At 57.4% G+C, this 27,570-nt stretch overlaps 9 protein-coding genes across 9 annotated transcripts; 4 read left to right on the top strand and 5 right to left on the bottom strand.

Annotated features, from left to right (window-relative positions):
- Window positions 1–102: 102 nt before the first annotated feature.
- B0H64DRAFT_463158 (Gar1/Naf1 RNA binding region-domain-containing protein) lies at window positions 103–2,693 on the top strand (the record flags this gene model as incomplete). The annotated part of the gene is made up of 4 exons (XM_062807581.1): window positions 103–1,119; window positions 1,153–1,478; window positions 1,509–1,819; window positions 1,881–2,693. The coding sequence occupies 4 exons, from the start codon at window positions 103–105 to the stop codon at window positions 2,195–2,197; spliced, it is 1,971 nt and encodes a 656-aa protein (XP_062657884.1). The 3' UTR covers window positions 2,198–2,693.
- A 190-nt stretch (window positions 2,694–2,883) lies between these two features.
- B0H64DRAFT_400555 (uncharacterized protein) lies at window positions 2,884–3,727 on the top strand. The gene has a single exon (XM_062804072.1). The coding sequence runs from the start codon at window positions 3,122–3,124 to the stop codon at window positions 3,617–3,619; it is 498 nt and encodes a 165-aa protein (XP_062657883.1). The 5' UTR covers window positions 2,884–3,121; the 3' UTR covers window positions 3,620–3,727.
- Window positions 3,728–4,735: 1,008 nt separating this feature from the next.
- B0H64DRAFT_185506 (uncharacterized protein) lies at window positions 4,736–6,789 on the top strand. The gene is made up of 2 exons (XM_062798990.1): window positions 4,736–6,194; window positions 6,261–6,789. The coding sequence occupies exons 1-2, from the start codon at window positions 4,956–4,958 to the stop codon at window positions 6,705–6,707; spliced, it is 1,686 nt and encodes a 561-aa protein (XP_062657882.1). The 5' UTR covers window positions 4,736–4,955; the 3' UTR covers window positions 6,708–6,789.
- A 350-nt stretch (window positions 6,790–7,139) lies between these two features.
- B0H64DRAFT_185516 (uncharacterized protein) lies at window positions 7,140–8,857 on the bottom strand. The gene is made up of 2 exons (XM_062798991.1): window positions 8,110–8,857; window positions 7,140–8,038 (listed from the first exon to the last, which is right to left on the bottom strand). Exons 1-2 carry the CDS (start codon window positions 8,637–8,639, stop codon window positions 7,405–7,407), a joined length of 1,164 nt encoding a protein of 387 aa, XP_062657881.1. The 5' UTR covers window positions 8,640–8,857; the 3' UTR covers window positions 7,140–7,404.
- A 983-nt stretch (window positions 8,858–9,840) lies between these two features.
- B0H64DRAFT_443443 (uncharacterized protein) lies at window positions 9,841–10,814 on the top strand (the record flags this gene model as incomplete). The annotated part of the gene is made up of 3 exons (XM_062806709.1): window positions 9,841–9,929; window positions 10,011–10,578; window positions 10,641–10,814. The coding sequence occupies 3 exons, from the start codon at window positions 9,841–9,843 to the stop codon at window positions 10,812–10,814; spliced, it is 831 nt and encodes a 276-aa protein (XP_062657880.1).
- A 999-nt stretch (window positions 10,815–11,813) lies between these two features.
- B0H64DRAFT_185433 (magnesium transporter NIPA-domain-containing protein) lies at window positions 11,814–14,487 on the bottom strand. Its single transcript, XM_062798989.1, has 2 exons — window positions 13,603–14,487; window positions 11,814–13,546 (listed from the first exon to the last, which is right to left on the bottom strand). The coding sequence occupies exons 1-2, from the start codon at window positions 14,377–14,379 to the stop codon at window positions 11,957–11,959; spliced, it is 2,367 nt and encodes a 788-aa protein (XP_062657879.1). The 5' UTR covers window positions 14,380–14,487; the 3' UTR covers window positions 11,814–11,956.
- Window positions 14,488–14,988: 501 nt separating this feature from the next.
- Window positions 14,989–15,738, bottom strand: B0H64DRAFT_185431 (uncharacterized protein). The gene has a single exon (XM_062798988.1). The coding sequence runs from the start codon at window positions 15,544–15,546 to the stop codon at window positions 15,022–15,024; it is 525 nt and encodes a 174-aa protein (XP_062657878.1). The 5' UTR covers window positions 15,547–15,738; the 3' UTR covers window positions 14,989–15,021.
- Window positions 15,739–16,722: 984 nt separating this feature from the next.
- Window positions 16,723–17,538, bottom strand: B0H64DRAFT_324982 (uncharacterized protein; the record flags this gene model as incomplete). Its single annotated transcript, XM_062800675.1, has 3 exons — window positions 16,723–16,791; window positions 16,856–16,955; window positions 17,033–17,538. Coding segments are annotated over 3 exons (675 nt in total), but the record flags the coding sequence as incomplete, so codon positions are not given.
- Window positions 17,539–18,333: 795 nt separating this feature from the next.
- On the bottom strand, window positions 18,334–20,673 carry B0H64DRAFT_400541 (uncharacterized protein). The gene is made up of 2 exons (XM_062804071.1): window positions 20,129–20,673; window positions 18,334–19,987 (listed from the first exon to the last, which is right to left on the bottom strand). The coding sequence occupies exons 1-2, from the start codon at window positions 20,219–20,221 to the stop codon at window positions 18,506–18,508; spliced, it is 1,575 nt and encodes a 524-aa protein (XP_062657876.1). The 5' UTR covers window positions 20,222–20,673; the 3' UTR covers window positions 18,334–18,505.
- Between the last annotated feature and the right edge of the window lie 6,897 nt (window positions 20,674–27,570).

The raw sequence follows: 27,570 nt of genomic DNA, 5'->3' as shown, positions 1-27,570 counted from the left end.
GTGTATTTGAGCCCTGTGGGTTCCATTAAAGAAGACTTATTCTCAAGACCTGCCATTGGTCGTCAGTTCCGGCAGAGACCTGCTCGCTGTCCGGTCGACAAGATGGCGGGGGTACCTTTTCAGATTCCTGGCCTGGGCGAGGCGAAACCGAACGAGCAACTTCCTGTCGAAAACTTCGCGCCGGATCTTATCGCCGCCGCCGCAAGTATAATGGAGGAGGATACGATCACTGAGGGCGCTACTAACGGGGATGCGCAGTGGGAGAAAAGGGAGAAAGAAAAGAAGCAAGAAAAGGTGGCGACAGAAAATAGCACAGCGGCAGACAAGATGGTTGATGGCATGGAACTCGACATAGGCAATACCAACACTTCGTCTACAAACCAAGACCCGAAGCAAGATACCAAGATGCACGACCAAGAACCGAAGGTCGTGGAAGGTCAGGCGCCCGATGTCGACATGAAGACGGACGACGACGCGCCAAGCCCGGATGTTACGCATGCCCTGGAGGCTGCGCTTGACGGCATGATGTCGCACATTGCAGAGCCCGACAAGCCGGCTCAGAATGAGGATGGGGGCAATACAGCGCAGCAGCAGAACGCGCCAGATGCGCCGCAAGAGGGGGGGCAGCCGGAATGGGAGGCTGATTCATCGCCGTATGAATCGTCGTCGGAGTCTTCTAGCTCGGATAGCGACTCGGACGACGATTCGGAAGACGGCGGTAGCTACCCGCTCCTTGGCATTGAAGAGACAGCCCGTCTCCTGATGGCCGCGGATGGTGATGGCGATGGAGATGGCGACGGGAACGGCAAATCCAAGGGTACCGGTGCAGCACTCCGGACCAAGAACGAGGTAGTCGAGGCAGTGATCCCCAAGCCCGATGTCAACATTACACCGGAGATGAGGATCGAGCGCCTGGGCAATATCGAGTTCATCGTCGAGACCACCGTCGTTATCAAGTCGCAAACGCCCGGCGAGGTTCAGGTGTTGGATTCGGGATCCGTGCTCTGCCGGGAAGACCGAACCGTCATTGGCGCACTCGCCGAAGTCTTGGGGAATGTCCGGAGTCCCATGTACACGGTCGGGTTTTCCACCGAGGATGACATCAAAAGCCTCGAGTTGGTCGCCGGGATGCCTATTTACTACTCGGTCCAGCACGCAAACTACGTCTTTACACAGCCGCTGAAGGAAGCCAGGGGCACCGACGCCAGCAATCTCCACGACGAGGAGTTGCCTGCCGAGGAAATGGAGTTCTCTGACGACGAGAAGGAAGCCGAGTACAAGAGAGCGCAAAAGCAGAAGAGGCGGGGAGGCAAGGCGGGCCGCGGCGGGCGGGAGCAGAGCAATGCGCCTAATCATACCCTGTCTCCCCACCCGGCAGCTGGCTCCGGCCTCAACTACGACGAGGACGAGGACGGGCCGTACAAGCCCCTGGCTCGGCCCGCTGGGTATGGCCAAGGTGGCCCACCGTCTCTTCCCCCGTTGCCCCCGAAACCCGAGGCCGGGTTCAGCCCGCCTCGTGGCGGCCGTGGCCATGGTCACCGCGGAGCCCATCGTGGAGGACGGGGTGATTTCCGTGGGCGCAATCAACGTGGCGGTGGCCATCGGGGTGGCGACCGGAGACACGGCTCACGTGGGAACGGAAGCAATTCGTATCAACAGTTCGGCCGGGACGGCGCGGCCTCGCCCCAGACGACCTTCCCCAATGTCCCGCCGCCTCCCCCCCAAAACCCTCATTTACCCCCCTCCCCCTTTCGGCGCAAAGCCCCCAACGCCCGCAGGGCAATGGCCGGCGCCTCATGTTCCCTATGTGCCCCCTCCCGTCGCGTACTCGCCGCCTGCCCAACCACAGGTCCCCGTCCCGCACCATCAACCCCCTGCAGCCAACTTCAACTTTAACTATCAGGCCTGGAACCAAAACCAGGGCCAACAGTACCAGTACCCTCAGACGACTACTCACCATCAGTCACCCCCTCCCCAACAGCCCGCACATGCAACTGGTTATACGCAGCCGTTTGTCCCCCCTCAGACTCCGGCATGGCCGGTACCTGGGGCTACGCCGCAGGCACCTCCCGCGGCGGGTGCATACAACGCAGCCTTCTTTGGCGGGTATCAGCAGCCGCAACAACAAGGGCAGCAAGGGCAGCAGTACTGGCCTCAGCAGCCACACGGTGCTTATGGCCAGGGCCCAAGCCAATAATGCCCAGGAGAGACTTCACCCCCAACTCGGTGTGCTTCTCGGGGATTGGTTCGCGCCGCGAACTTGAAAGTTCCTTTCGGTCGCTGGGCCATCTTAACCACCCCAAAGCGGCTCAGCAGGCGGCTCAGCGCGCGACGTCACCCCAATGTACCACACCAACAGAAATTACAGGGCCGGCGCAACCGGGTTTTCTTGGGCGTTGGGAGGGGTGACGTCGAGCGATGACGCCAGAACCGTCCTCTGAGATACACCATGTACATTGATGTAGAGATGTATATGACCTCAATCCGGCAGATACAAATACCGCCCTTATGGAAAAGAGTTTGGTCTCGGAAGCAGACGGATATCCATGTATCATTCACGGAAACATCACAAAATCGGCGTCGAAGTCAGGGCTGGGATGGACAGCGAGTCAGTGATAGATTGGGAACGGAGCAATCGTCAGCATCATTGTTCCGATTCCCTTGAGCTGTCTGTAGTTTATTCATCAGATGTTCGGAATAGAGGCAAAGGCCATCAACTGTCATTTGTCCTGATGAAGAGAGCTGCAACAACGGCCACAAAACCTCGGTCCCCGGTGTGATCGGCGGTAAAAATTACCATAGATGGAAGTGATTGTCGAGCTGTCGCTGTGCCTCCTTCCGTTTGCCGGTTTCTCAAGTTTGGGGCGAATTTGTCTCAAACCTCGACACCCTCTGGCCAAAAAAAGCCGAACTCGAAAAGAAAGCAAGAAATCAAGCAAAAAGAACAAATGAAAAGAAATCGAGAAAACTAAGTCAAATGAAAGAAAGAGTGTAAAAGTAAAGGAAATGGAGCAAATAGAGTTTCTTTGGGCTTCAGGATGACTTTCGTTATATTCCTCCAGCTGAGGACTCGAAGTTTCCATTGCCGACATCTGCACTTGGAGTTCGGCTTTTTTTGTCCATGAGGTGCTCGAGCAAAGAGAAAGAGAGCTGGACAGGATCGACACAAAAACACCGGCACTTGATGGCTCGTGGCGGCTCGTGTTGCCGAATTGCGTTTGAGCTCTCTTCTCCATCAAAATCCAGGGTCATTCGAAGGGCTGAGCGAAATGTCATCTCTCCACTCACGCGACCGTGGCGGGGTAAAAACGAATCCACAGTGTCTCTCTTTCCCGCGCGCCGTTGCAAGCCACGGTTGTTTCAAATCCGCCGTAGTGCCCTTGTGTCACCGATGCTGGCTGTTTGTATCCCACCGGTGATCGCTCATCTGGTGTTGAACAGATCTGCTTGGGGATCGGTACCACAGCATTGTCTGAGTGGTTTGCCGTCTTGTTGCGAAAATCCTTTTGGCCCCGCAAGCTTGGATCAGTTGCGGATTGACTGTACCACAGTATGTGTCTCTCAGGAGGCACCAACCAACGGCGGCGCTGAGAATAGCAACTGTCGGCGCTGCAGCTGAGCTGCATTTGACCCTCCCTCAGCTTGGCTCAGCCACCGGTTTCCTCCAGCACATCAGGGTCAAGATGAAAGTGATGTTCAACCATTCAAAACCGCCATTTGATCTTACTCGGGTGACGCCGACAAGGTCTCCCCACAGACCCTGCCTACCTAGGCGTTGAAGAAGACTTTGCACTAGAGCCGGTTCTGGAAGGCATGTCGCAATTCGCATCGTCCATGCGTTCCTCGACCTGGACCCCCGGCCTGACCGAGTTGCGAAGACGAACGGACTGCCAAATTTACACTGGCGGGGGTTTGCAGATCCACTTCCTACCCGTCCAATGGCGTTCTTGCCGGCAATCTCGCTTCTGACGGGTCGGCCAATCAAGACAAACAGGTCCCTGAAATGACGCTCAAAACGGGTCCCGTTCAAGCAACACGGGCGGGATTCAGTTCGGACGAGCAGCGGTGCCTTTGGTTTCGAAACATCGAACCATGGACGCAGGCTGTTGTTGCCATGCGGAAACCTGCTCCCGACTGTACACAAAAATCAATAACGTTGTGGTTCCGATGTTGCGGTTGTTGGCGCAAAGGGAAGCGAACGGAGCTTACGAGCAGTCAGGAGCCAACGGATCCTGGTTTTTCTCTCCTGTAAACGGCAGCTTCGCCAGCGGCGCAGCAGTCATTCGTTGAGCCAGCTGCCTGCAAGAGCAGGGCCACGGTTTCCCATCTTGATGGGACCCTGTCAGCGAAGGATGAGCGGCGCCCAACTCGCACGCTGATCCCTGGGACCCCGGTTTGCTGGGTGCAACCAAACCTCCACCTCTTCTGCAGCCCACTCCCACACTCCCACGCTCTTGCCCGTCACCTACAGGGAGCAGGGCACCCAGGTTCTTCCTTAGCGCCAACAACCCCATCTCCCCAGCAGCTCGCAGCACTCCTCTCCCACATCGCGCGGACGTCTCCTCTTGCCATCGGCGACCATCTTCCCCAGCCCTTCGGTGGTTTTTTGTTGTGTGATATGATGCTTGGCTGAGACTCGATATCTTCTCGTCGCCTTCTTTTTTTGCGATAACCAACTATACGTTCCTTCTTTTTCTCGAAACTCCGATCGAATCGCTTTATCCGCGCGCAACACACGCAGCCGCCATCCATTCTTTGTCCTCCTTCCCCTTTTTCATACCCATCCCCGCAATAACTTGACACCCGAGTCATTTTCCTTGGGCTGGATGCTTTGTGGACGCAAGCGATTATCGTTCTCAAGAGTGGGGATTTGGCGGGCAGTTTCGAACCGATCAGCAGCAACACCAGGACGATAAAGGGACAGACAGTGCGCTTCGACGCACCGCACAACGAGGATGATGGTAGCGCGAGAATTGTGGGACGTGGTGAAGGAGGAGGTTAGGGACATGCTCGTTTCGGGTCAGGAGAAAAGGAGTGAGGCTGCATCTCCAGACAGCCCACCGAGGATAACTCGAAGGGCTGATGGCACCACAACGCTTCCCTCGGCGGTGTTGCCAAGTGCCATCCCCAGTGCACCACCCGGCGAAGTCGAGTCGACCGCTCTTGCGATTGACACGGCAGCGACGACGACCGCGGCCACTACCAGCCGAGTTGTAGCACAGACGTCAGCGAGCACATCGAGCCCGTCAACGACAGCGGAGCCAAGCGAAAGCGACTCCGGCGACATCAGCGGAGCGGCCACAGCTGGTATCGTCATCGGCGCGCTGGCGGGTGTTCTTGCCATCTTTATCCTCCTGTGGCTGATCTTCAACTCGCGGAGGAAGAAGCTCGCGAGGCGGAGGCAGCAGATCGAAGACGACGAGAAGATCAACGGGCCTTTCGCCGATAGCGCCGAAATCCGGCCGCCACCCCCGAACAAGGCCCCACGCCTTAGCCTACGCCCGGTTACGCAGTTCCTTCCGAACTTCGGCGCCCAACAAGCCGAGAGGCGCCAGAGCCGAGGCATCGCCCTGACCCTCAACCCGGTCTCCAACTCGGCATTGAGCCGCCCGACAGGCGGCAGCGCTTGGGAACGCCCAACCACGCGCTCGGCCATGGCCAGCCCGCACGGCGACCACAGCCGGCCCGACACAGGCGCGAGCCTGCATCCGAACCCCTTCCATGACAACCACCGGCTCCCCGACGAGCCCGTCAGCCCCATCAGCTCGATGGGCTCCTTCGACCACCGCGTCGGCGTCGCAACAACGCCCGACTCGATCGCGGAACCTGTCTCGCCCATCATCGGCGACGACGATGACAACAGCCACCGCCAGCAGCTCGGCGTCTCCTCGAACCTCACGCGCAAGACCTCGATCCGCAAGGATCTGCCCAAGCCCCTGGACCTGACCAAACCGCCTTCGCCGCTCTACGCCGTGCCTCCGAGCCCGTCAGGGACAGAGTTCTCGGTGCACTCGGTGGCGCCGGGCCAGTCCCCCGGTCCCTCGGCGAGCGCAGCAGAGATCGCGGCGGCCGGCGGGCCCTCGCAGTCGACCGTGCACCGCGTGCAGCTTGACTTCAAGCCGACGCTGCAAGACGAGATGGGGCTGTACGCGGGGCAACTAGTCCGCCTGCTCCACGAGTATGACGACGGCTGGGTATGTCCCCCCCCCCCCCGCCTTTCCCTCCCCTTCTATAACGTATATACTAACACCCCCAACCAGGCCCTCTGCATCCGCCTCGACCGCTCCCAGCAGGGCGTCGTCCCGCGCACCTGCCTCTCCACCCGCCCCGTCAAGCCCCGCCCCCAACAACCCAACCTCCCGCACCCGGGCGGCAACCAGCGCGGCGGGCCCCCCGTCAACCCCTCCTACCACTACGGCCACGGCAACGGCAACAACCACAACGGCCCAAGGCCAAGGTCGCCAGCCGCCGGCGGGTTCCCCCCCGTGCCCCTCGCCAAGGACGATCGCTATGGCCATGGCCGTGGCCATCATGGTTATGGGCGGCCCAGGAGTCCTGCTAACGGTAGTGGTGGTGGTGCTGGTGCGCGGCGGGCGCCGAGTCCGCGCTTGCAGCAGCAGCAGCAGCAGCATCAACAGGGGTGGAGGTCGGATGGGTATGATGATGGCGAGGGTGATGTGAGCCCCGCGCCGGGGCAGGCTTACTGAGTGTGTGTCTGTCTGTTTGTTGGTGTCCCGGTGGTGGGACATGAGGTGGTGGTTTGTTTTGATGACTAGGGGGGGTGGTGAGGGAAAATAGTGTCGGCGTCTTGCCGTGTCTTTGGATTGCGTTGTGTTGTTGGTTGGCGTTACGGGGATGGGGTTGCCCGGTGTCATGCATGGGTTTGAGGCGGGCGTGTGATACCGCTGGGTGTTGGGTACGATGGTTTGGGCTTTTGGGGACTCTTTCTTGTTTTTTTGGTTGGTTTACATCCGGGATGGGATGGCTGGATGGATGGGTGGGCATATTTTGTTTGGAAAACCTTCTTGTCACTCGCTTGGTCGACCGGCTGTACATCCTTTTTCTTTCTGCTTCCTCCTTTTCTTATACATACACCTCTGGCGTGGTGGGACTGTTTTTTTTGGGAGGGCATGATGAGGCGCTGGAACCGGCCTGTCTGTCCGGGATTTTGGTTTTGCCTTGGGCCTTTTTGGTGGAACAATTTACTTGGTTGTTTGCAATTTGCAGATGGCTGATGGATCGCACTGGTTTGTTGGTGGTGAACATCGCGAAAACATCGTGTGTTTTGGGCTCCGTTCCGCTGGTGGAAGTTGTACGCATGCAGTGGTTTGAGTAGATACGTCTGAAGATATTCGCATTTTACAGTTCACTCTCTCTATGATCTACATGATAACACGCCCACCCCTACTGCCCACCACCGTTCCCCGCCAACGCCGCCTGCGCTGCGCCCGGGTGCGGGCCGATGCTGACGATGTTGCGGAGGTGCACGCCCCAGTTGTTCGGGCGCGGGCTCCTCTCCACGGTGAACGGCGCGCCGTCGAGGTTGGCGCCCTCCAGGTACTGGTCGCGCAGGTCGTGCACGTCGGGCCCGCGGCGCTCGGGCAGCTCCGGCAGGGCCAGCACGAAGCGCTCCGGCCCCGGCCCGCGCACGTCGAAGAGCCGCGCGAAGAAGCGCGTCTCGCTCACCCGCTTGTGCCAGGGCCGCAGGTCGCTCGAGTCCAGCCACACGCGCAGCTCCTGCAGCTGGGCCAGCGCCGCCAGCCCGTCGCACAGGTGCCGCCACGGGTTGTTGGTCATGGACAGCGTGGGGCGCGCCCGCCCCGCGAAGATGGCGGGGGGCCCTTCGTCGCGGCCGCCCCCGGATGGTGGGTAGTAGATCTCGGTGATCAGGTTGGTCACGCGGATGCACACCTCGACGGACCGGATCGGGTACCGCTCTGGGTCGTCGCCGTAGCTGGTCAGGAAGTCGACTGCCGTCGGCGTGTTGGTGAGCACGAAGGTGGTGTTGGCGTAGAGGGACGGTAGTGCTTCGAGATAGCTGTGACGGGGTTAACATCTGGTCGTTATGGGGAATGACGCTAAGGTCGGTAGTTGTTGTTGGCTACTCACATCCGCTTACACGTGGTGAGGAGGCTCATGAGTCCCGTCTTGGTTGGAGCCGGGTCCTCAGTCTTATCCTCGCCGGTGTCAACCTGAGCAGGCTCGGCCTCCTCGGACAACTCCTCGGCCGTCGTGTTGCTCTCCTTGGGCAGTTTCGACCCGTTCCTCACGGGGGGCCCAACGACATCTCCAGCGTGCTCCTCGCAGGCCCAATGCAGACACCACGAGCTCTTGAGCCGCTTGGCCCAGACCTGCCGTTCATCGGACGTGGGCTTGCTCTCGGCGTACTCGGGCCACCGGGCGTCCGGGGCGCATGGGTCCGTGATACAGGGCACATGCGACCAGCGCTCGGTGACGCCTTGTGGGTGCTCCTCGTTGGGGACTTCGTATTTCACGATGTGCTGCCGGGTTGAGTTGAGTTTCCAGAATTCGAGGTAGATCAGGTTGCGGATCTCAGCAGGAAGAGTAAAAAAGCGCGACGAGAGCTGGGAGTCTGCAGAGCGGCTGAAGGAGGCCGTGTTGATGGTGGGGTTGGCCATGGTGATGGTGGGTTGGGGTGTGTAAGGGGAAATGTGTTTTTTTTCTTTTTCTTATTGTGTTTTGTTGTGTGTTGCAAGTCGCGACGAGTGAAATTATACGCATCTCATGCCCCTCTCATCTCATTCACTTCCTCTCAACTCTCTCCTGTATCTGGCATGGTGTTGGTTTTCTTCCCCGCTCAGCCAGAACCCTGGTGCCTGGCGCCTGTCGCTGTCAAAGAGTGCCTTGCCTGCAAAGCCACGCAATTGGTTGCGCGACCTGCACGCGAAGCCAACTGCCTACCCAGTTTGAGTTGAGAGGAAAACACCCTGCGCAAGGCATCATCATTCAGAGAATTGGACTGGGTAGGTACGTCAGCTGTTAAACTGAGCCTGGCTGCCAAGGCGAGATTGATGTGCTGAAAGTGAAGAGTGAGAGACGACCGTTGGGTAACTCACCCGAGCTTGTCTGAAATCATTGGATCCATGTTGTGTTGACAAGGAGCGGAATCCGACCTGAATGGCGGGACTCTCCGATTGAATGAATGCCCGACATTACACAGGAGATACGGAACCTACAGATGTTGGCTTTTGCTCACTTGTTATCCGCTCAAAGGCTAGGTGAAACACGGATAATTTAAAAATCGAGCGAGACCTGTCACTTCTCTTCCCCTAGGCTGTTCAAAAAGATGGCAGAGCATTCCAGCTTTCTCAGATGAGTTTCGACCGGAGAGTTCGGCTTCTAGAATCTTCCCGGCCTTGACAAATCGGAGCGGCAGTGGGCCCCCACTCTTCGGCCGGAGTGCTTCTCGCGGGGTGATTCCAGCCGCGATGCCCCACCAGAGCTGTGCCAGCTTGCCCGAACACCGGTAGCCAACCCTTATCAGGGGGTGCGACCTGAGCCATAGTTAACTTAAACGCCTTCCGTTTGCTGCGGAATATCTCTGGTGCTTGACACAGAGTTACCCTCAAACTATTCCGATTCCCACCTGTTACAACCCCGAGCGACACCCGACTCAACGAACACGCGACCACTATTCGTAGCGGCGCATTCATCCTCGAAGCCCAAAACTACCTACGAAGTACCTCGACAGCATTTGATTGAGCAACCCCGGGCCGGGCCGAGCATCCCGACACAGAGCAGAGTAGAGCAGTCAACACTCTCTGCGCCCTCACCTCACCCAGAAACGTATTCCACCAGGCCATGCCGTGACGACCCAACATGGCGAAACCAACCCAACTCAAAGAAGAGGGCAACCGCCGCTTCCAAGCGGGCGACTACGTGATGGCCGAGGCCCTTTATTCCCAGGCGTATGCCTCCCCCCCTTTCCACACCCCAAACCTCCCCCTTTCCAAACCACCCCCCTCTAACACTCCCACCACACACCACAGCCTCATCTCCGACCCGCACAACCCCGCGCTCTACACCAACCGCGCGATGGCGCGCCTGCGCCTCTCCCAATGGGACAGCGCCGTGGCCGACGGCGCCGCCTGCCTGGCCCTCGCGCCCGACAGCATGAAGGCGCACTACTCGCTGTCGCAGGCGCACCTGGCGCTGCGGGCGCACGACGACGCCCTGCGCCACGCGCTGCGCGCCCACGCATTGTGTGTGGCGTCGTCGGCGGACCACAAGAGCCTGGGGCCGATCACCACGCACGTGCTGCGGTGTAAGAAGGAGCGGTGGGAGGAGTTGGAGAGGCGGAGGGTCAGGGAAAGGAGTGGGTTGGAGGGGGAGGTGCTGGGGTTGTTGGAGGAGAGGAGGGGGGTCGCGCTGAGGGAGGCCGAGGCCGCGGGGTTGGATGAGGGTGGGAGACGGGAGGTGGAGGAGGAGTGGCGGGAGAAGATGGAGGCGATGCGCGATGTGTTTGAGAAGGCGCGTCCGAGTGCTGAGAAGAGGAGGGAGGTGCCGGACTGGGCTGTGGACGATATCAGCTTCTGCGTGATGGTTGATCCGGTTATTGTGAGTCGCTCCTCGCTCCCCTCCCCGCTGTTGGCATAGGTGCTAACTCAGTCGGCTGGCAGACCAAAACCGGCAAGTCCTACGAGCGCGCCTCCATCGTCGAGCATCTGCGTCGCCAGCCGCAAGATCCCCTGACCCGGGAGCCGCTGTACGCTTCCGAGCTGAGGCCGAACCTCGATCTCAAGCAGGCCTGCGACGAGTTCCTACAGGAGAACGGCTGGGCGGCAGACTGGTAGGGGCTGTCCTGCCAGGTGCGGTTTACACTGCCGTCGTTCTGGTTTAGGTTGCATAGCATGGCGTTTTTTAGTTTGGCATTGTGGTCTCGTTTCGGCATTGCATGGGCATGTTGTGTGGCGGCTGTACGGAGACTGGTATTACGAAGAGGCCACACCATTCCGGCTCTCTCCCCCGGCGAGAGCGACGCAACCCTTATGGCAATCAACCACGCCAACGAGTGGGGGAGCGGCGGGCGAACTGGTTATCTGTCACCGACATACCGTCTGGAACTGCACGTTGGCGGTTCGAGTGGGTGGTGGCGCGATAGGACTGGGAGGGTAATCACCCCGTGCCGTTGGCTCGGGAAGGGAACCCGTCCCGGATTCGTGAAGGGTTGGTCGGTGGGGTGTATCTCAATCCGGAGGGGACAGCAGTGCGCTTGTACTGTGCGACTGTGGCGGGCGAGATATTCAAGGCTTGTCAGGGGCAGAATACTCATTCTTCGGGGAAGGCGAGGCCGCTATGGTGCACGGCCATGGTTTTGAGTTCAGTTTAAGCTAGGTTGCTTTCCCGATCAGGTGCGAGCGAGCGAGCGAGCGTTTGTTTGACTGAGTATCGGCCAGGCACGGTGAAGGTACCTCATCTGAGATCCATGGCCACTGTGTCGCGGAGTTTGTCTTGAGCAAGGCTTCTGGCCCAGTAAAGGAAGTTGTTTCGGGATCGGGAAGCCTGTTGTTGGGTCGGCTGGGTGAAGGTTGTTGCATCGGTGAAGCAGGAATGGCACATTTAACCAGCCACGGTCCCCTTGTGTAGGATGGTTTGAAGTTTGTAGGGAGACCATCGGAAATCTTTCCAATCCAAACCCCCATGATAGCATCCGCGTGTATGCCACTATTATACAATGCAACAGGTATCATGCAAAATGTATGTATATACAAGTCATGCATATGCCGCCATCTATCCCGAAACCCAACCCCCACACCACCCATCCGCTTGCCCCAGGAATGCTGATACAACAACCACAACCACGCAAGAACACCCAAAAACAAAATCCTGAATGGATAACCCAAAAAAGGAAAGAGAACATCATACCTCATACCATCATAACTCATCCCACACCTCTTCACAAAACACGTATCCAACAAACCAAACAACCCCCGCTCTAAATAAACCCTCCCGACCTCCCGCGATACGTCCCCCCATGCGGCGGAGGCGGCGGTGGCTCATCCGGCCCCTCATCCCCATATCCGTCCTGATGGTCACCACTCCCGCGCCTCTGTTCCGCAAACCGCCTCCTCATCTCCTCATACTCCCCCACCCCGGCATCATAATCCCTATCCCGCTCCGCCTCCCCACTCCCCAGCCCGCCACCCGTCTTCTCCCCATCATCAAGAACCCCATCATCCTCCCTCCGCCACGATCGCGGCGGGCTCCCCCTCGGCGGACTCGACCCCGGCGCGGCGGCATACCCGCGCGTGATGCTGTGGCCGTACAGCTCCGGGCTCCTCCTGTTATCCCTGCCGTCGGCGTCGTCGCGATACGCTTCCTCCTTCGTCAACCCCTTGGCCTCCCAGCTGTCATCGTCGTCCTCGTCGTCGCTATCCTCCTCGGGAGGGGGCAGCGCGGGCGCCGAGCGCGCGCTAGGGTCCGCCTGGGTCGAGTTCGAGTCGCCTTTTACCAAACCGAGCGTCTCCTCCTCGGTGGCGCCGCGCCTTTGCCGCGACGGGGGGCCCTGACGGGAGGAGGTGGGGCGGGTAGAGCTTGGGCGGCGTGAGTGGTGGTGGTGGCCGGAAGTGTCGGTGCTACCGGTTCTGCTGTGGGACTGCTGGCTGCGTTTGAACATGCTTTGGAACGAGAACTGGCGGCGGGCGGTCGCATGGGGTGGTGGTGTTGGGGGGAGTGCGGAGATGAACGAATCGCCGCTGGCGTCGGAGGTTTGGCGGGTGGGATGACCGAACTGCACGTGGCGGGCCGAGGCTGAGAAGTCGTCGGTGGAGGCGGGCTTTGAGCCGGCGACGGCGATAGAGGTGAGTTGGACGGGGTGCATCGGGGATTGCACCTTGGGGGCGTCAGGGGTTTTGTCGTGGAAATCGGGGTGGCCTGGCAGGAGGGCACTGCGGGCTCTGGAGCGTATAGTGCCGACGATGCTGGAGAGGCCGGGCGAGACGGGCCTGTTTGCTTCGGCGAGCTCGTCCTCGGTGGGGAAATGCGACCACCCTAGCGGCGGGTGTGGCATTGGGGGCGCAAGGTGGGTGGTCGCCGGGGTCCCGGACCTGTGGGTGCTAACTGTTGTGGTCCTCCGTCGCCTGATGCCATCCCACTCGTATTGCGGAGTCCCGTCTTCACTGACTGGTGCGAGGCTCTCCTGAAGCTTCTCTTCGCGCATCCGCTTCAGTTCGTCAAGCTCCATTTTCTGTCGGGCAGAAGACAGTCTCCGCACAATAGCGGCCGTTCCTCTGATGGCGTCCGCCTTGGGCTCCGTCTCGGGCTGAGCCTGCTCGGCGATTGTGTGTATTTGGTCCAGATCCCCGGTAAAAACGGCAGCATCCGGGACGTCTTTAGCAGACTTGGACAGTTGGAGAAGGACGACGCCAGCGCAGATGGTCAAAAACCCGTTGACCACGGTGATGATCGACGTAGGTGTCCCCTTGAAGCCACGGAACAGGATCGCCGAACTAACGATGGTCGTGCTGGTGAAGTAAACGTAATACGTAGGCGTGACCAGCGCAGCATTGAACAGGTTAAGCGCTTTCTGTGATTCGGTTAGCAAGTCGAACACATAGACGGCGGTGGCACGGGACTCCTTACATTCAGGTAGATGATCTCGGTCAACAATGTCCCAATGACAAAAACCAGCAGTACGTAGAGGAACCACTGGTTAAACTGCGGCGTCCCCCCGGCCTGCGCGATGATGGCGGCGCCTAACCCCTGGGTCGCAACGACGCTCAAACCGCCAACCCAGCTGCAGATGGAAATGTAAACCAACATATTCTTGTTTCCGTACTTTGGCCCTAGCCAAATTGCCACGGCAGCCGAGCCCACAATGACAACGCCGGCGTATGTCAGAAAGGCCGGGTGGATGACGAACCCCTGCATCTCCTGGATATTGTTGACCGAGGAGGTATGGGGCGCATTCATAACGATGACCACAGAGCCGACGATACACAGAAAACATGCGACTTTTCCAACCATGCTGAGGCGTTCCTTGAGGAATATCGCTGATAGAACCGTGGTGATGACGACAGAGAGGGCCCCCAGCGGGGTAACCAGGATGGCGTCTGTGAAGGCATAGGCGGCAAAGTTGAGGCCCTCCCCCACGATCATGAGTATCATACCGGCCCACCAGTAGAAGTTCTTGAGGTATCCGTAACCTTCGCCGGCCACCTCGTTGTATTTCTCGTTCGCCCTCAGTAGCCCGACTTTCTTGAGCACGAACGATGTCCCGATGAAGGCACCCGACCCGACGGCCAGCCCTATACCGATCGCCTTGTACACAGGCGGTCTTTCTGGAGCGGGTTCAGCGGCGCCGGCGCGGTTAAGCAAGTCGTTTCCATGGTGGATCATGGCTAGCGCGGCGTTCTCCATGGCGGCGCCAGGAAGCCGAAGGACGACTGGGTCGTCACTCAGCCGACGTTATCGAGTGGTGCCCTAGGGGAGGGAGGGGTAATCGATTCCGGGGATATATCCTAAGATACGTGCCGTGGAGGAGAGGGAGAAGCTTCGTTGTTCTGCGAGTGGTGGTGGAAAGGGCATGGACTGCGATGGTCTGTCGGTCCAAGTGCGGCTGAGGAAGCGATTGCGATGTCCTGCAGGAAAGAGGAGTCGAGGCAGCTTGGAGTGTGGCAGTCTAGATTGGTTTGGCTTATCCACGGGGCAGGGGCAGAAGATCGGAGGAAGGAGCCAAGACGGCGCCGGAGACAATTGACTGAGAAATCGAGAAAAGGGGGGGGGTGCGAGTATGGGTGTTGGTTCGCAACCCTCAGTTGGTGTGGTCCGTATTCGAATCGAGGTGTCAGTCTTCTGAAAGGATGCCAAGTTGTGTCTGTCGCAAAAGAGACGAACGAGTCCCTGCGTCCTGCTGCTGCTCCTCTGCCCTGGTGGTTGCTGCGCAATGACGAGCCAAGGCAAGGAACGACCCCACCAAAACAAATGATGAGATGAGGGCAAGTATTCGTATGAGTGGGAGGAAAGTCGCTGCGCTCAATATGCAAGAATTCAAGAGGATGATCATGCGGAACTCATGCCAACAGCAGAAGCCAACAACATTAGATCAGACATGATGAAAGAAACGCTTCCAAAAAAGAAAAAGAAAAAAAGTCGGCTGGGAGCGAGCTGCACGCACTGTCTCCTCGTATGCAGATGGGAGGCCATCGAACAGGGGCTGGACTTCCAGGTTGTGGGGCTATTGGCGCACAAGCCTTGAGCAAGCTTCTGGCCCAGTAACGGAACAGGGATTTCCGGACCCTTGCTGCTCGAGGGTGGACCCATCCATCGCTGCTGGCGCCGCCCTGAAACATGAACCGGGACAGCTCCTGTCCCACAAACATCACCTCCAACCATGAGCGCTCCTGTGACGAATACCTCGGGCGGGATGCCGCCGGGATCCATGAGCAGAAACAACGAGATAAGTCGATCTATCATCGGAGCCTTTGCGCTCCCAGGGTCCTCCCGCCGAGTCCCCGGTCTGCGTGTTTCGAGCAGAACCCATCTTCCAACATCGAATCCGTACCACGAATAGTTCTGTATGTACATGAATCTCCCCAAGCCACCTGTCGTGCCCAGATTTGAGAAGCCACTCAAGCCTGCAAACGACTCGCAGGATGTACGGAAGATGTGCGCAACATGAGCGCGAAATATTGCTAAAAGCGGGAGATGATGTCAGCTCGAATCTTGAACCGCGCAGATCGCTTCCCTTGATAGGTTGGCTCAACTTATTCTCGGGACGGAGCCAAGAGAAACGAAAGCCAACTCTTGCGGACAGGAATTCGGGCCCAAATCCGCGCTTTGTTCAGACCGACGCCAACAGACATGTCATGGATTAAAGGCAAAATGCCATCTGCCCTAAAAACAGTAAAGGCGCAGTCGAATGGAATGTTTGTGTGTGCAGGTAGTTACGAGGCACAAGCCGAGAAAGCTTCAAAGGCCACTTGGGCCCCCACATATCCCTCGATGCAGCTCCCTGACGCCGCGTGTGGCAGCTTCAAACCCCGGTTTTAGCATCGGCGCTAGTCCCACCACCCACAAGACGCCTTGATCGGTCGCACGCGCCCGGTTAAACTTAGGCCACGCGTCATGGCAAGTTGCCTGCGAGCGATGAGGGTGCCTCGATCTGAGCATGTCGCAAGTGGCGCCAGGGGTACGATCTTTGCTATCTTTGACAGCTGTGTGGCAAGTCAAAAGCAGATCTGTGTGTGAGCAGACCACCCAAAGGCATCCATATGCCAGCCACTCATCTTGAGCTCTGCTGCGTTTCGTTGCTCTTGTGCCGCGCCATATGCTTTCGGGCTCCTTCAGAAGTGGTAGATCTTACTATGGTGTTTTAGGGGGAGGATCTTGACTCGCCATTCTAAGAGCCAACAGGCGCTTGCTCCAAGCCGTTTGTGGCTTTTGTCACTGGTTTCTCAGAGCGTCCAATCCCGACCTAATAAATCGCCCAAGTGTGGCCCAAGATGAGTGGCAACATACTCACGCCGTCGATGTGATGGTCTTGGTGACGGGATTGGCCACCAAATGGGTTATATGGAAAAGGCGTTCTTTGGCAGATGCCCCCACTAGATACACTAACTAGTACGAGTCACCCCTCGCCGTCATCTAGTTCTGAGCTATTCCTGCGCAACATATCAAGCAACCTACCTTCAGTAACTACCCCCAGGGTGTTCTCGTCCGTCTTGTGAGATGACGGGTTGCCTTCGGTAGACAGCCCCTCGCCTACCAAGGCAGAAGCCGGCCGTCGTAGGAGAGAAACTGGCCCGACTTCTCAGGAGTCCAGTTGTCAATCTAGCGGGAGAGAACACAGTCAGCCCTCAGAAACAAATCGGTGGAAAAAGGAAAGGCATCATACCTGTTCAACAACACCCTTAGCGCTCGCCTCCACCGTCAGCGGCGGCTCCTTGAACCCGATCGCATCAGCCAGCGACTGGCCCAAGTCCGTCTGCACCCATCTGCCACACCACCCACGTCAGTCAACCCCATTCCCACACCCCGAGCAGAAAAGCAAAGTAGGTAGGTAGGTACTCACCCGGGATGCACAACCCCCGCCACCACCTGCCCCTTGAGCTCCACACTGACCTTCTTCGTAAACCAGTTCGCCGCCGCCTTACTCATGCCATACGCCACGCCCGGCATACTCTCCTGGTGCAAGATCCCGATGCTCCCCAGGGTACTCGACACGTACACAAACTTCCCCAAGCCCCGCTCCGACCCGTCGCTGCGCTTCAGCAACGGCCAGACCGCCTGGAACAGCCTGGCCGACCCCGCGGCATTGACCACGAAATCGCGCGCCATCTCGTCCGGATCGGTATCAAGCACGCCCGTCATGGCCGTCGACCCGCCCGCGTTGGCCAGCACGACGTCGAGGGCCGCCACGCCGTGGTCGTCGCGCAGCCGCGCCGCCAGCGTGCTGCTGGACAAGGATACGGACACGTCGGAGTCGGTGGCCCCGTCGTCCAGCAGCACGGGGATCAGCCGGCTGGTGGGGTGGATCGCGTCCGCCGGGAAGGAGGCCGCGTCGAGGGAGGGCGCGGGGCGGCGGGAGGTGGCGACCACGGTGGTGTTGGGCCGCGTGAGGAGGAGTGTGGTTACGGCGAGGCCGATTCCTGTTGGGGGGAAGAGAGGGGAGGGGGTTAGTGACGGTTGGTGATGGTGGTGTTGAGGTGGGGAGAGAGAGCGGGAAGAAGGGGTGGTGAGATTGGGAGAGGGAGGAAAAGGGGGGTGACGAGAGGGGATGGGGAAAAGGACAAAAGGGGAAGAGAGGCGGGGAAAATAAGAGAAAGAGGGAAAAGGGGAAGAGAGGCGGCGGGGAAATGGGAGAAAGAGGGGAAAGGAGCGCGAGGGAGAAAAGAGGGAGTGAAGGAGGAAGGAAAAATTGAACGAAAGAGGTAGAGATGTTCAAGACGACGAACGGCGGTGAACTGCGAGGGAATGTGTGCTTACCCCTATTCGCGCCCGTGATGAGGTAAACCGTGTTATCCGACATGGTAGAGGTGAGATATGACGACAATGGGATGGGAGTGTAATTGGAAAGGGGGAGGCCAAGAGCGGAGACTGTCAGATTCGACCGTGGGTGATTGTCAGAAAGACACAGGTCTTGGAACTTCAAACCGAAGCTACCGGAAAAAGAAGTAGGAGTAAAAAACAGGAGAGGAAGAGAAAACAGGGCACCCTTAAATACCCCCGAGAGGGAGAGGGCACACCATTCACACGCATATGACCAATAAGCATCGACCATCGGCAGGGTGGCCGAGCTTGAGTTGGCAGGAAACGAGGGGCTCATCCTTCCGTTGCCCGGGTCGTATGTTGACTTAGCCCCTGAATCACACAAACAGAGCAAAAGCCGAAGCACTCGCCACAGCAATGATCCAGAGAACGTGCAAAACTGCCATTCCAGCTATATAATCATAAATCATAATGATGCCGCTCCCGCCCTACCATGGTATTCCGTTCCGCGAACCCAAACGCCAGGTTGTCAAGTGGCCGTCGTCGGCGCGAGTAATCAAGCCTTGACCACCCAGCCGGCATTGACCATAAAGTCGAAAATCCTCCCGCCCTTTTGCGTGTCCAAGCGGCATATCTCCTTGGCTTGTTTTTTCTTCAGACTGCCATTCCCCTTCAGCGCCTCTTTGAGAATCTGCTCCTTGATCATCAAGTACGGTTTCGGCTGGAGACGGATGGTTTCGCACAGCTTCGCCTCCTCTGTAGTGAGAAGATGAAGATCGGGCGCGTTGTCCTGACTGAGCGAAGTCGGCTGGACCCCAGGTATCGGCTGCGGGATGTATTTTTGCTTCGCAGCTGAAGTGCCGTTGGCGACAACCACGCTGCCACCGTTGACGTGATGACCGGTTGCCTCCGTTGTTTTAGCATCGTTTGCCCCCTCGCTACCCGATACTCCCGCCGTTGCCGCTGAGCGGATCGGTAGTTCGGGCGCGATTAGGAGGGCCGCGCCACTTGGTGGCTCTGGTGGCGGTTGCTGCTTGTTGCGCTGGTTCGTTGCTAGTCTCTCGCGGTCCATGGATCCCAAGGGTATTGACTTTTGAATGCGCAACGCCTTTTCCTGCTCATACTTCTCGCCGCTTCGGAGGTCGCCGATCCTGAGGCTACGCCATTCCTGCAACTGCGTGATGGCTTGTCGGAGGTTCAGTTCGTCAATCAGCCCCTGGCAAAAGTTTTCAAAGTCGACCTGGTTCATCATTCGCGCAAACGGTTTTGCTTTGTTGAGCAAATCCTTCTCTTCCTTCGTCCGCTTCTTTTCCAGCTTGCTGTTTTCTCTATAGTCGAGCAAGTTGTGCTCGAAAATGACCTTCTTGCGCTCAGCACGCTGCGTCAGCCTGCAGTTGTAGATATCCATCACCGTAAGCTTGAGCTCCATCTCAGGCTCCAGCTCGCCCGTACGTGGGTTGATGCCGTCTCCAGGATCGAACTGCATGTGCTGGACTGCCTCCTCCGCTTCGTTGGCGTACTCGGTCTCGAACTCTAAGCGGCCAGGCATGTAACCCTGAATCTCGTGACAGGCTGGTACACTGGCGGTCGGTTTCGTCTTGGGTTGCAATGCGGGCGCGTTCTTGGCCGCTTCCCTCCGTTCCTCGATCCTGCGCTTCTTCCGAGCCTGGAACTCTTCTCTTGATATCTCGTTCGCTAGTTCCATATCATGTGGACTGCATCGTTTCGGGAGAGGAAATTTGGGCGACTCGACGTAGGCCTTGTAGTAATGGTCCCGGACCTCGTCTTTGTGTCGGTATCCGCCGATGTGGTCAGCGATGTCCGACCACGATCCCAGGCCGTAGATCTCGGCGCCCTCGAGGAGCAGGAGTTCCTCGTCGGCACCCCATTCTCGGTCGAATATGGGGAATGAGTTCTGTTCGATTACCCGGTATGGGTGTGTTGCTGGTTGATGTGCGTTGCTCGCGGAGGCGCTGGCGAAACATTTTACACAGAGGTCGTATTCGTTGCAGGCACTATGGGCGCATCTGATGCGTACCTTTGAGGCAACATATTAGTTTCACATCGGACGGGACAGAATGTTGTTGCTCCACCATCACGAACCGTGTCGTGCATGCACGGGGAGGTGCCCCTAATGGCTCGGAAGAGGCCAAACACCAAGACAGAAAGATGCACTTACCGTTGATGTGATATCTGAGGAGCAGACATCGCAAACGTACTTCACACCGCCCTCACCACCCCGAGCAGCAATCTTCTTTCTAATGACGCCCATTGTCGAGGATGCGTCTGGTGTGGGTGGGTGGAGAGGTCGTCAAGTAGGATAACAGGGGTTGGCTTCAGGAGGCCTGACGGGCTTGCGGACGCGCTTAGGCGGTGCGAAAGACGGCTCGGAAAATGCCCATCGAGGGCAGTTTAATATTGAACTCGGGATGCTAGAGATGATGCGACGCGTATTTTGATGATTTTGTTGATGGATGTCACGGATCTCGATGGAATCTCGGTGGTTGATGAGTCTGCGTTATGGTTGACGTGCGTGCTCATCCCCGGCAGCCGCGATGGCGCTGGGTGGGGGATTGAAACAACCTGGAAGCCAAGGGCGAGTGGGCCATGTCGCTCTGCAGGTACTGACCCTAACCCTGTCATGTTCCATCTTTGGACAAGGTCTCGAAGCACCCGGGACAAACCAAAGACATCAAAAATAGATTTAGGATGAGGGAACTTCCATGTTCTACGTTTGGAGCAAATTTTTATCTAAGCAGCTATTACCAAGGAATTTAATTTAAATGAACGGTAAGGCGGCAGCTGTTCGCTTGCACGAAGCCTGTGTGTGCGGCTGCGTGTCCGCTGGTTGTTCCTCCCCATCTCTATATACCATACTAGAGAATGGTCTTAAAAGTCCGGGTAGTACGTTGTCGTTTTGCGGTACGTTCCAGGGGTCCGCACTAACAATTTGGTAGCGTGCAAGCGGACCTTTGCGGGGGTTCTTAACAGTTACCGGGTACATTACTGTTACTATTTTTCTTATTGGACCAAAAAGTCTTGGCTAGAAGGCCGCAAATTTCCTCCTGATCTAATTTTAATTTACAGTTTTTTTCCATTCTTTTCTTCCTTCTCATCCAGTCGATAACTACCTACCAAACCTTACCACTATTTACATTGCAAGCCGGGAAGCCGGTTGCGATCCAGGGCACAGGGTAGAATTCGAACCTAGAAGCCAGGGCACAAAGCACAGTTTCAACCCAGGGCACAGGTTGGAAGCCAGGCCACAGGTCAAATCCAGGGCACAGGTTAGAAGCCAGGGCACAGGTTGGAAGCCAGGGCACAGGGCACCGTTCGAAGCCAGGCCACAGGTTGGAAGCCAGGGTACAGGGCACAGTTGGAAGCCAGGCCACAGGTTGGAAGCCAGGGCACAGGGCACCGTTCGAAGCCAGGGCACAGGTTGGAACCCAGGGCACCCAGTGGAAGCCAGGGCACAGAGCACCGTTCGAAGCCAGGGCACAGGTCAAACCCAGGGCACAGGTTGGAAGCCAGGCCACAGGTCAAATCCAGGGCACAGGTTAGAAGCCAGGCCACAGGTTGGAAGCCAGGGCACAGGTTGGAACCCAGGGCACCCAGTGGAAGCCAGGACACAGGGCACCGTTCGAAGCCAGGCCACAGGTTGGAAGCCAGGGCACAGGGCACAGTTGGAAGCCAGGCCACAGGTTGGAAGCCAGGGCACAGGGCATAGTTCGAAGCCAGGCCACAGGTTGGAAGCCAGGGCACAGGGCATAGTTCGAAGCCAGGCCACAGGTCAAATCCAGGGCACAGGTTGGAAGCCAGGCCACAGGTCAAATCCAGGGCACAGGTTAGAAGCCAGGCCACAGGTTGGAAGCCAGGGCACAGGGCACAGTTCAAAGCCAGGCCACAGGGCACAGTTCGAAGCCAGGGCATAGGTTAGAAGCCAGGGCACAGGTTGGAGGCTATAGGTCAAACCCAGGGCACAGGTTGGAAGCCAGGGCACAGGTCAAATCCAGGGCACAGTTCGAAGCCAGGCCACAGGTTGGAAGCCAGGGTACAGGTTGGGAGCTAGGGCACCCAGTAGGAGCCACAGGTCGAGCCTAGCATACCAAATAGAAACTAGCATATCTATATAGTATAAATACCGGTTGCAACCTCGGAATTTCGTTGCAAACTCGGAAGTTAAGTCGGGAGTTGTGAGCTCGGAAATCCAGGAGGTATTTCGAGGGTTAGGGGTATATAAAATATAGGTGAATTGTGACGAACCTGTCTCTGGACCCGTCCTGTTAGGGTTCAGTATCGGTCGAAGGTATTCTCTCAAGGGTGCTTAGGTTCGGTGCAGCCAAAGGGTGCACAACAAAGACTTGTCTCAACAGTAGGCTCTCGAGCTTGTAGCGAACTGTAGTTGTGATTGCTAACTGGAGAACTCCCAGAGCTCTCCAGAACGAGTGACTATATACCTATCTAATTCTTGGGTGCTCAGTGTGCTCAGTGTGCTCAGTGTGCTCAGTGTGCTCTCCGGACACTGAGCCTACTGAGCGGACTGAGCTCCCTGAGTACCTTCCTCGTGTCCTGATTGGTGGCGCGGTCCAAGTGCTCAGTGTGCTCAGTACACTTGGCAAGTGCTTGGCGACTGAGCTCACTGATCACCCCCTTTCTTCTTTAATTGGTCCGTCTACCGTAACCAGCTCGGGGCGTCCCGCGCCCCGAGGTCGGCATACTCGTGACACGATGCCCCTCCTCCAGGGTCGACGTCCCGTCGGCCGCACTTCCCAGCCAACTTCCTGAAATAGTGCCAATAGTCCCCAATCCCATTGGGTTAGTAGGTTCCCTTGTTCTCCCCACTCATTCTTCCACCATGACTGACGGTATAAGGAAACGGAAACAAAAGCGGAAACAGAAATCCAGCACTGAACGACGTCACACTGGGGCTCTCCTTGCCGACTTGATTGGAAGCGCAATGGTGACGTGTACTCGTTGCAAAACGCTAAAGCTTCCGGACTGCAAAGCCGCCGAAAACTCCGACGTCTGTGGTAGCTGTCTTCGCGCCGGCAACTATTCGTGCGACGCCTTTGGCAACGACGATTCTGCTGTTCGCCGACTGGTGGATCAAGAACGCAATCTGGACGAGAAAGAGCGTGCCGCGACGGAGGCCATCCGCGCTGCTAACCGCGCTCTCGGGGAGCTGGACGAGAAAGAGCGCGCGGCGTTGGATGAGATTCGAAGTGCTCGTTCTGACGCGAGCCGTGCCCTTATGACGGCTCTGGAAAAGGCGGACCGCCTGCGGACTCAGCGCCTGGCCCTGAAACAGAAGGCTCTGGCGATGTTTGAGCAGGAGCGGGAGGTGTTCGTGGAGCAGGAGCGCCGGGAGGTTGCTACCGGGCAACCGTCTTCCTCGGGTGTCGCCGGCGTTCCTTCTTTTGACTTTCCTTGGGTTCAAAAGTTTGTCTTCTTTACTCCCCTCCTTGCTTCCTTGCTGACAGTGCTTAGTTTTTCTTCGGACGACCCCTTCCTCGCCGGGGCCGACTTGTCTGTGGGGCTTCCTTTGGTCGGTCCGGATTCCTCTGGTGGAACTCCTGAAGTTTCTCGGGGCAGTTGAGGTTGGTAGCTGGTTGCCATGAATTGTCTTCTGGGCCAAAGTCCAGCCATTTGACCAAATACTCCAACTGTCCTTTCATGATGCGTGAATCTAGGACTTCCTCAACGTCCCATTCCTCCTCTTCGTCTTCTGCTTCGGCGTCCTTGTCGAGTCGCGCGTTCTCGGGCGTTGGTTCCAGAAGCGAGATGTGGAAAACGTTGGTCCGTAGTCGCATTGTCGAGGGTAACGCGAGTGCGTAGTTGTTCTCCGAAATCCTTTTGTCGATCTTGAACGGTCCGATTTTGCGAAAATCGAGTTTCCTGCTTGGTCGCTTCGTGCGAAGATTTCGAGAAACGAGGTAAACTTTGCCCCCCTCCTCTAGGCGAGGTCCCTCGAGCCTGTTTCTGTCGTAGAACTTCTTCATCCTGGTTCGTACGAACTCGAGTTCTTCCTTGAGCATCGCATGCAGCGAGCTCATCTTGTCGGCTTTGACTGCCGCTCGGGGTACCGAGACATCGGGCCCCTGTCGCAAATCTGCTTCGTAGCCGTAATTCGCGAAGAATGGCGTGACCTTCGTGGTCTCCGTGACGGTGGTGTTGTAGGCGAGTTGTGCTGCTGGCAACAGCTCGACCCAATCGTCCTGCTGGAAGTTGACGTACAACCGTAGATATTGCTCGACGACCTGGTTGAGTCGTTCCGTCTGTCCGTCCGTCTGTGGGTGGTAAGCAGTCGAGAGCTTACTCTTCGTACCCAGCTTCGTCATCAGAGCTTGCCAAAACTTTGATGCGAACTTCGTGTCTCTGTCCGTGATCCATTCCTCCGGCCATCCGTGGACCGAGGTGACGTTGCGATAGATCACGTCTGCAAGTTGTTCTGCCGACCATGTTTCCTTGTAAGGGAGGAAGTAGCTCCACTTGGTGAGTCTGTCCACCATTGTGAGGATGCTGTCGTATTCCACTCCCGTTACCGAGTCCTTGGACAGTGGTAGTTTGGTGATGAAGTCCATCGTCACCGAACTCCATGGTCGTTCCGCGACTGGCAATGGTTGCAACAGCCCGTATGGCTTGTGTCGTGGCGGTTTGCTTCGTCCGCAGAGGTCGCACTCTGCCAGGACTTCTTCCGTCGCTTGCTTGATTCCTGGGAAGTCGTAGTTCTGCTTGACTTTTGCAATTGTCTTGCTGATTCCCATGTGTCCTCCGAGTCTTGACTCGTGGATCTTTCGAATGAGCTCCTTTTGGTCACTAAGCCTGACGTAGGCCTTGTCGTGGTACCAGAGTCTCGTCCCTTCAAGTCGCAAACCTGCGATCTTGGATTCCAGCTCTTCTTGCCATGCATCGCGCTTGTCGTCCGCGATGATTCCCTGGAAGTCTCGTTCCAGTCGTTGTTCCCTGAAAGTCGCACAACATTCTACAAACGGTTGCAGAGGCCTGCCTTCGGGATCTTCCGACTGCTGCTGAAGTGCTGCGATCTCGTAGTCTTCAGTCGGTTGGGAAGCGTGCCGTAGCGATCCGTCTGTCTGTTGATGTAGCAATGGTGGTGAGACTTCAGATGTGTTGTCGTGATGATCCGCTCTCCTACTCAAGGCATCTGCTCGTGCGTTCTCTGAGCCTTTCTTGTAGTGGATCGTGAAGTTGAATTCGGACAGAAATTCTGCCCACCGAGTCTGTCGTCCGTTCAGCACCTTGGTGGTGGTGAAGTATCGTAAGTTCTTGTGGTCCGTGTACACCTGGACTTCGTGTGTCGTGCCGCTGAGGTATGGCCTCCATTCCTGAAATGCTTCAATGATTGCGAGAAGCTCCTTGTCATGGATCGGGTAGTTAAGCCTTGGTCCTTCGAGTTTCTTGGAGAAGAACGCAACTGGGTGAAGCTTGCCGTCCTTGTCCCTCTGACCAAGTTGCCCTCCGATCGCGAAGTCCGAAGCATCAGCCTCGACTTCGAAAGGTGTGCTTGGATCAGGCAGCATGAGCACCGGGTCGGCGATGATCGCATCGCGGATCCGCTGGAAAGCCTGCTCGTGCTCCCGCTTCCACTGGAATGTGGCATCCTTTTTGGTAAGTTCGTGCAGAGGTCTCGCGAAGTCGCCAAAATTCTTGATGAACATTCTGACGAAGTTGGCGAATCCGATAAATCCTCTGACCTCTGTGGCGTTCGTCGGTGTCGGCCACGTCTTGACAGCTTCCAGTTTCTCGGGTTCGATTTTGACCCATCCCGGGGAGATTTCGTAACCCAGAAACACTGTCTTCTTGACATGAAACTCGCTCTTGTCCTTGTTGACTGACAATTTGTGCTCGTGCAGTGCGTCCAGCACCTGCCGCACGTGTTTCTTGTGTTCTTCGAGTGTCTTGGAGTAGATGAGAATGTCATCCAAGTAACAGACTGCAAATTTATCGAGGCAATGTCGAATTGCGTGATCGATAGCGGCTTGAAACGTCGCTGGTGCGTTGGTCAACCCAAACGGCATGACGAGGTACTCGTAGTGTCCGTAGGGTGTCCGAAAAGCCGTCTTCCATTCGTCTCCCTCCTTGATGCGGATGTGGGCGTACGCTGTCGGAAGATCGAGGCGCGTGAAGTATTGTGCCCCTGACAGTTGATCTCGGAGCCTCGAGATCAGTGGCAGTGGGTAGCGGTTCTTCACCGTCTCGTTGTTCAACTGTCGGTAGTCCACACACATCCTGAGCTTCCCATCCTTCTTTGGAACGAAGAGGACTGGGTAACCCGCTGGAGATGTCGATGGTCTGATGTGTCCTATCTCAAGGTTCTTTTCGAGATAGCTCCTCAACTCTGCATCTTGCTTCTCGTTGGTGTGGTACACCTTGAAAAACTTCAACTGGGCTCCCTCCTTGAGTTTGATCTCGTGATCCCAAGGTCCGTGGTCTGGTAGCCCTGCAAGATGTTTTGCCGTGAACGCCGGGTGTCCCTTGTAATCGTCTGGAATCTGTCCCGTTTTCACGTTCTTCGCCGTACCTTCGTAGTACGCGAACTTGCTGTTTCCAGGCTCGATGCTTGCTGCTTCGAGTTCCCTGACTTCTTCTGCTGCTAGCTCGATGTTTGCCGCTTCGAGCTGATTGACCCATTGTTCGTGTTTGAGCGTTCCGTGCTCGTCGACTGAGACGACGGCGATGGTTCGTTCCTCCCGTGTCTGCTTCTTTCGTCGTGTGCCGCTTCTTCCGGATTCCAGAGTGCGTTCTTTTGCACTGGCTGCTTCCTGCGGTGGGCCCGTAGAGGGGGTTCGTTCTGACCCGCTGCTCTCCCGTGGCTCCTGTTCTGCGCGTTCTCCCATCGAGTTGGTCGGATGCTCCCGCTGTTCCCGCGGTCGCAGATGGCCATCTCCCTTCCAACTGATGTCTGGGTCGTATTCCTCATGCCATGGGCGCCCGAGAATCATGTCTTTCTTCGGCCCCATGTTTACGATGTCGAACACCACTTGGGTGGTTTTTCCTTCCACCTCAATGTCGAGTGGTTCTGTCTCTCGTCGTACCCATTGTGTGTCGAATGGTCCCTTGACGACGTGTGGTTGCTTCTTGATCCTCCATGGGATTCTGAGTTGATTCACAAATGCGGGCGAGATGAGATCCATCTGCGCTCCTCCGTCCACTAACGCGAGGGCTTCGATCTTCCCCCATCGCGCTGTGATCCAGAGCCTGTTGTCTGGCTTGGTGCTTCGTACAGCAGCTACTTCGTGTTCGTCTGCTGGGAGGTCGTTGTAAGGCTTCTGCTTGCGCCAGTTCTTCCTGTACTGCGCAGCCTGTCTCCGTTGCTGTGGAGTTAGCGGTTTCCGGGCCCCTCGGAGGGCCCTGAGCCGTTTCCCAAGCTCTCGTGGTGTTTCAAGGCGTCCCTGTCCGCACCTTGGCTTGCGGCGTCAATCGTCTGGTGTTCTTGGAGCCATTGGGCCGCCCATGCCTCAACTGGGCGCCTCTCGTTCCTTCGGGACGCTCTCGTCCTCTGGTGTGGCTTCCTCTGGGATTGCTGTTCCATGTATCCCCAGATTTTCTCGTCGGCGTGTGGTAGGCAGTCTGCGCTTCGGCATTCGTTGACTCCTACGCCCG

Source organism: Chaetomium fimeti (assembly GCF_033439085.1).
Source record: "Chaetomium fimeti strain CBS 168.71 chromosome Unknown B0H64scaffold_5, whole genome shotgun sequence".
NCBI classification, from domain to species: domain Eukaryota; kingdom Fungi; phylum Ascomycota; class Sordariomycetes; order Sordariales; family Chaetomiaceae; genus Chaetomium; species Chaetomium fimeti.
The sequence above is the reverse complement of the archived record's forward strand: the minus strand, read 5'-3'. Positions and strand labels throughout refer to the sequence as shown.

Excerpts from the sequence above, each read along its gene's own strand:
- B0H64DRAFT_185516 (XM_062798991.1), bottom strand. The coding sequence starts at position 8,639 with ATGGCCAACCCCACCATCAACACGGCCTCCTTCAGCCGCTCTGCAGAC. Across the intron at positions 8,039-8,109 it reads CTCACCACGTGTAAGCGGAT|CTATCTCGAAGCACTACCGT; the intron begins GTGAGTAGCCAA and ends ACCCCGTCACAG.
- B0H64DRAFT_185433 (XM_062798989.1), bottom strand. The coding sequence starts at position 14,379 with ATGGAGAACGCCGCGCTAGCCATGATCCACCATGGAAACGACTTGCTT. Across the intron at positions 13,547-13,602 it reads CCGAGATCATCTACCTGAAT|AAAGCGCTTAACCTGTTCAA; the intron begins GTAAGGAGTCCC and ends ACCGAATCACAG.
- B0H64DRAFT_400555 (XM_062804072.1), top strand. The coding sequence starts at position 3,122 with ATGAGGTGCTCGAGCAAAGAGAAAGAGAGCTGGACAGGATCGACACAA.
- B0H64DRAFT_185506 (XM_062798990.1), top strand. The coding sequence starts at position 4,956 with ATGATGGTAGCGCGAGAATTGTGGGACGTGGTGAAGGAGGAGGTTAGG. Across the intron at positions 6,195-6,260 it reads ACGAGTATGACGACGGCTGG|GCCCTCTGCATCCGCCTCGA; the intron begins GTATGTCCCCCC and ends ACCCCCAACCAG.
- B0H64DRAFT_400541 (XM_062804071.1), bottom strand. The coding sequence starts at position 20,221 with ATGGGCGTCATTAGAAAGAAGATTGCTGCTCGGGGTGGTGAGGGCGGT. Across the intron at positions 19,988-20,128 it reads CCTCAGATATCACATCAACG|GTACGCATCAGATGCGCCCA; the intron begins GTAAGTGCATCT and ends GTTGCCTCAAAG.
- B0H64DRAFT_185431 (XM_062798988.1), bottom strand. The coding sequence starts at position 15,546 with ATGTACATACAGAACTATTCGTGGTACGGATTCGATGTTGGAAGATGG.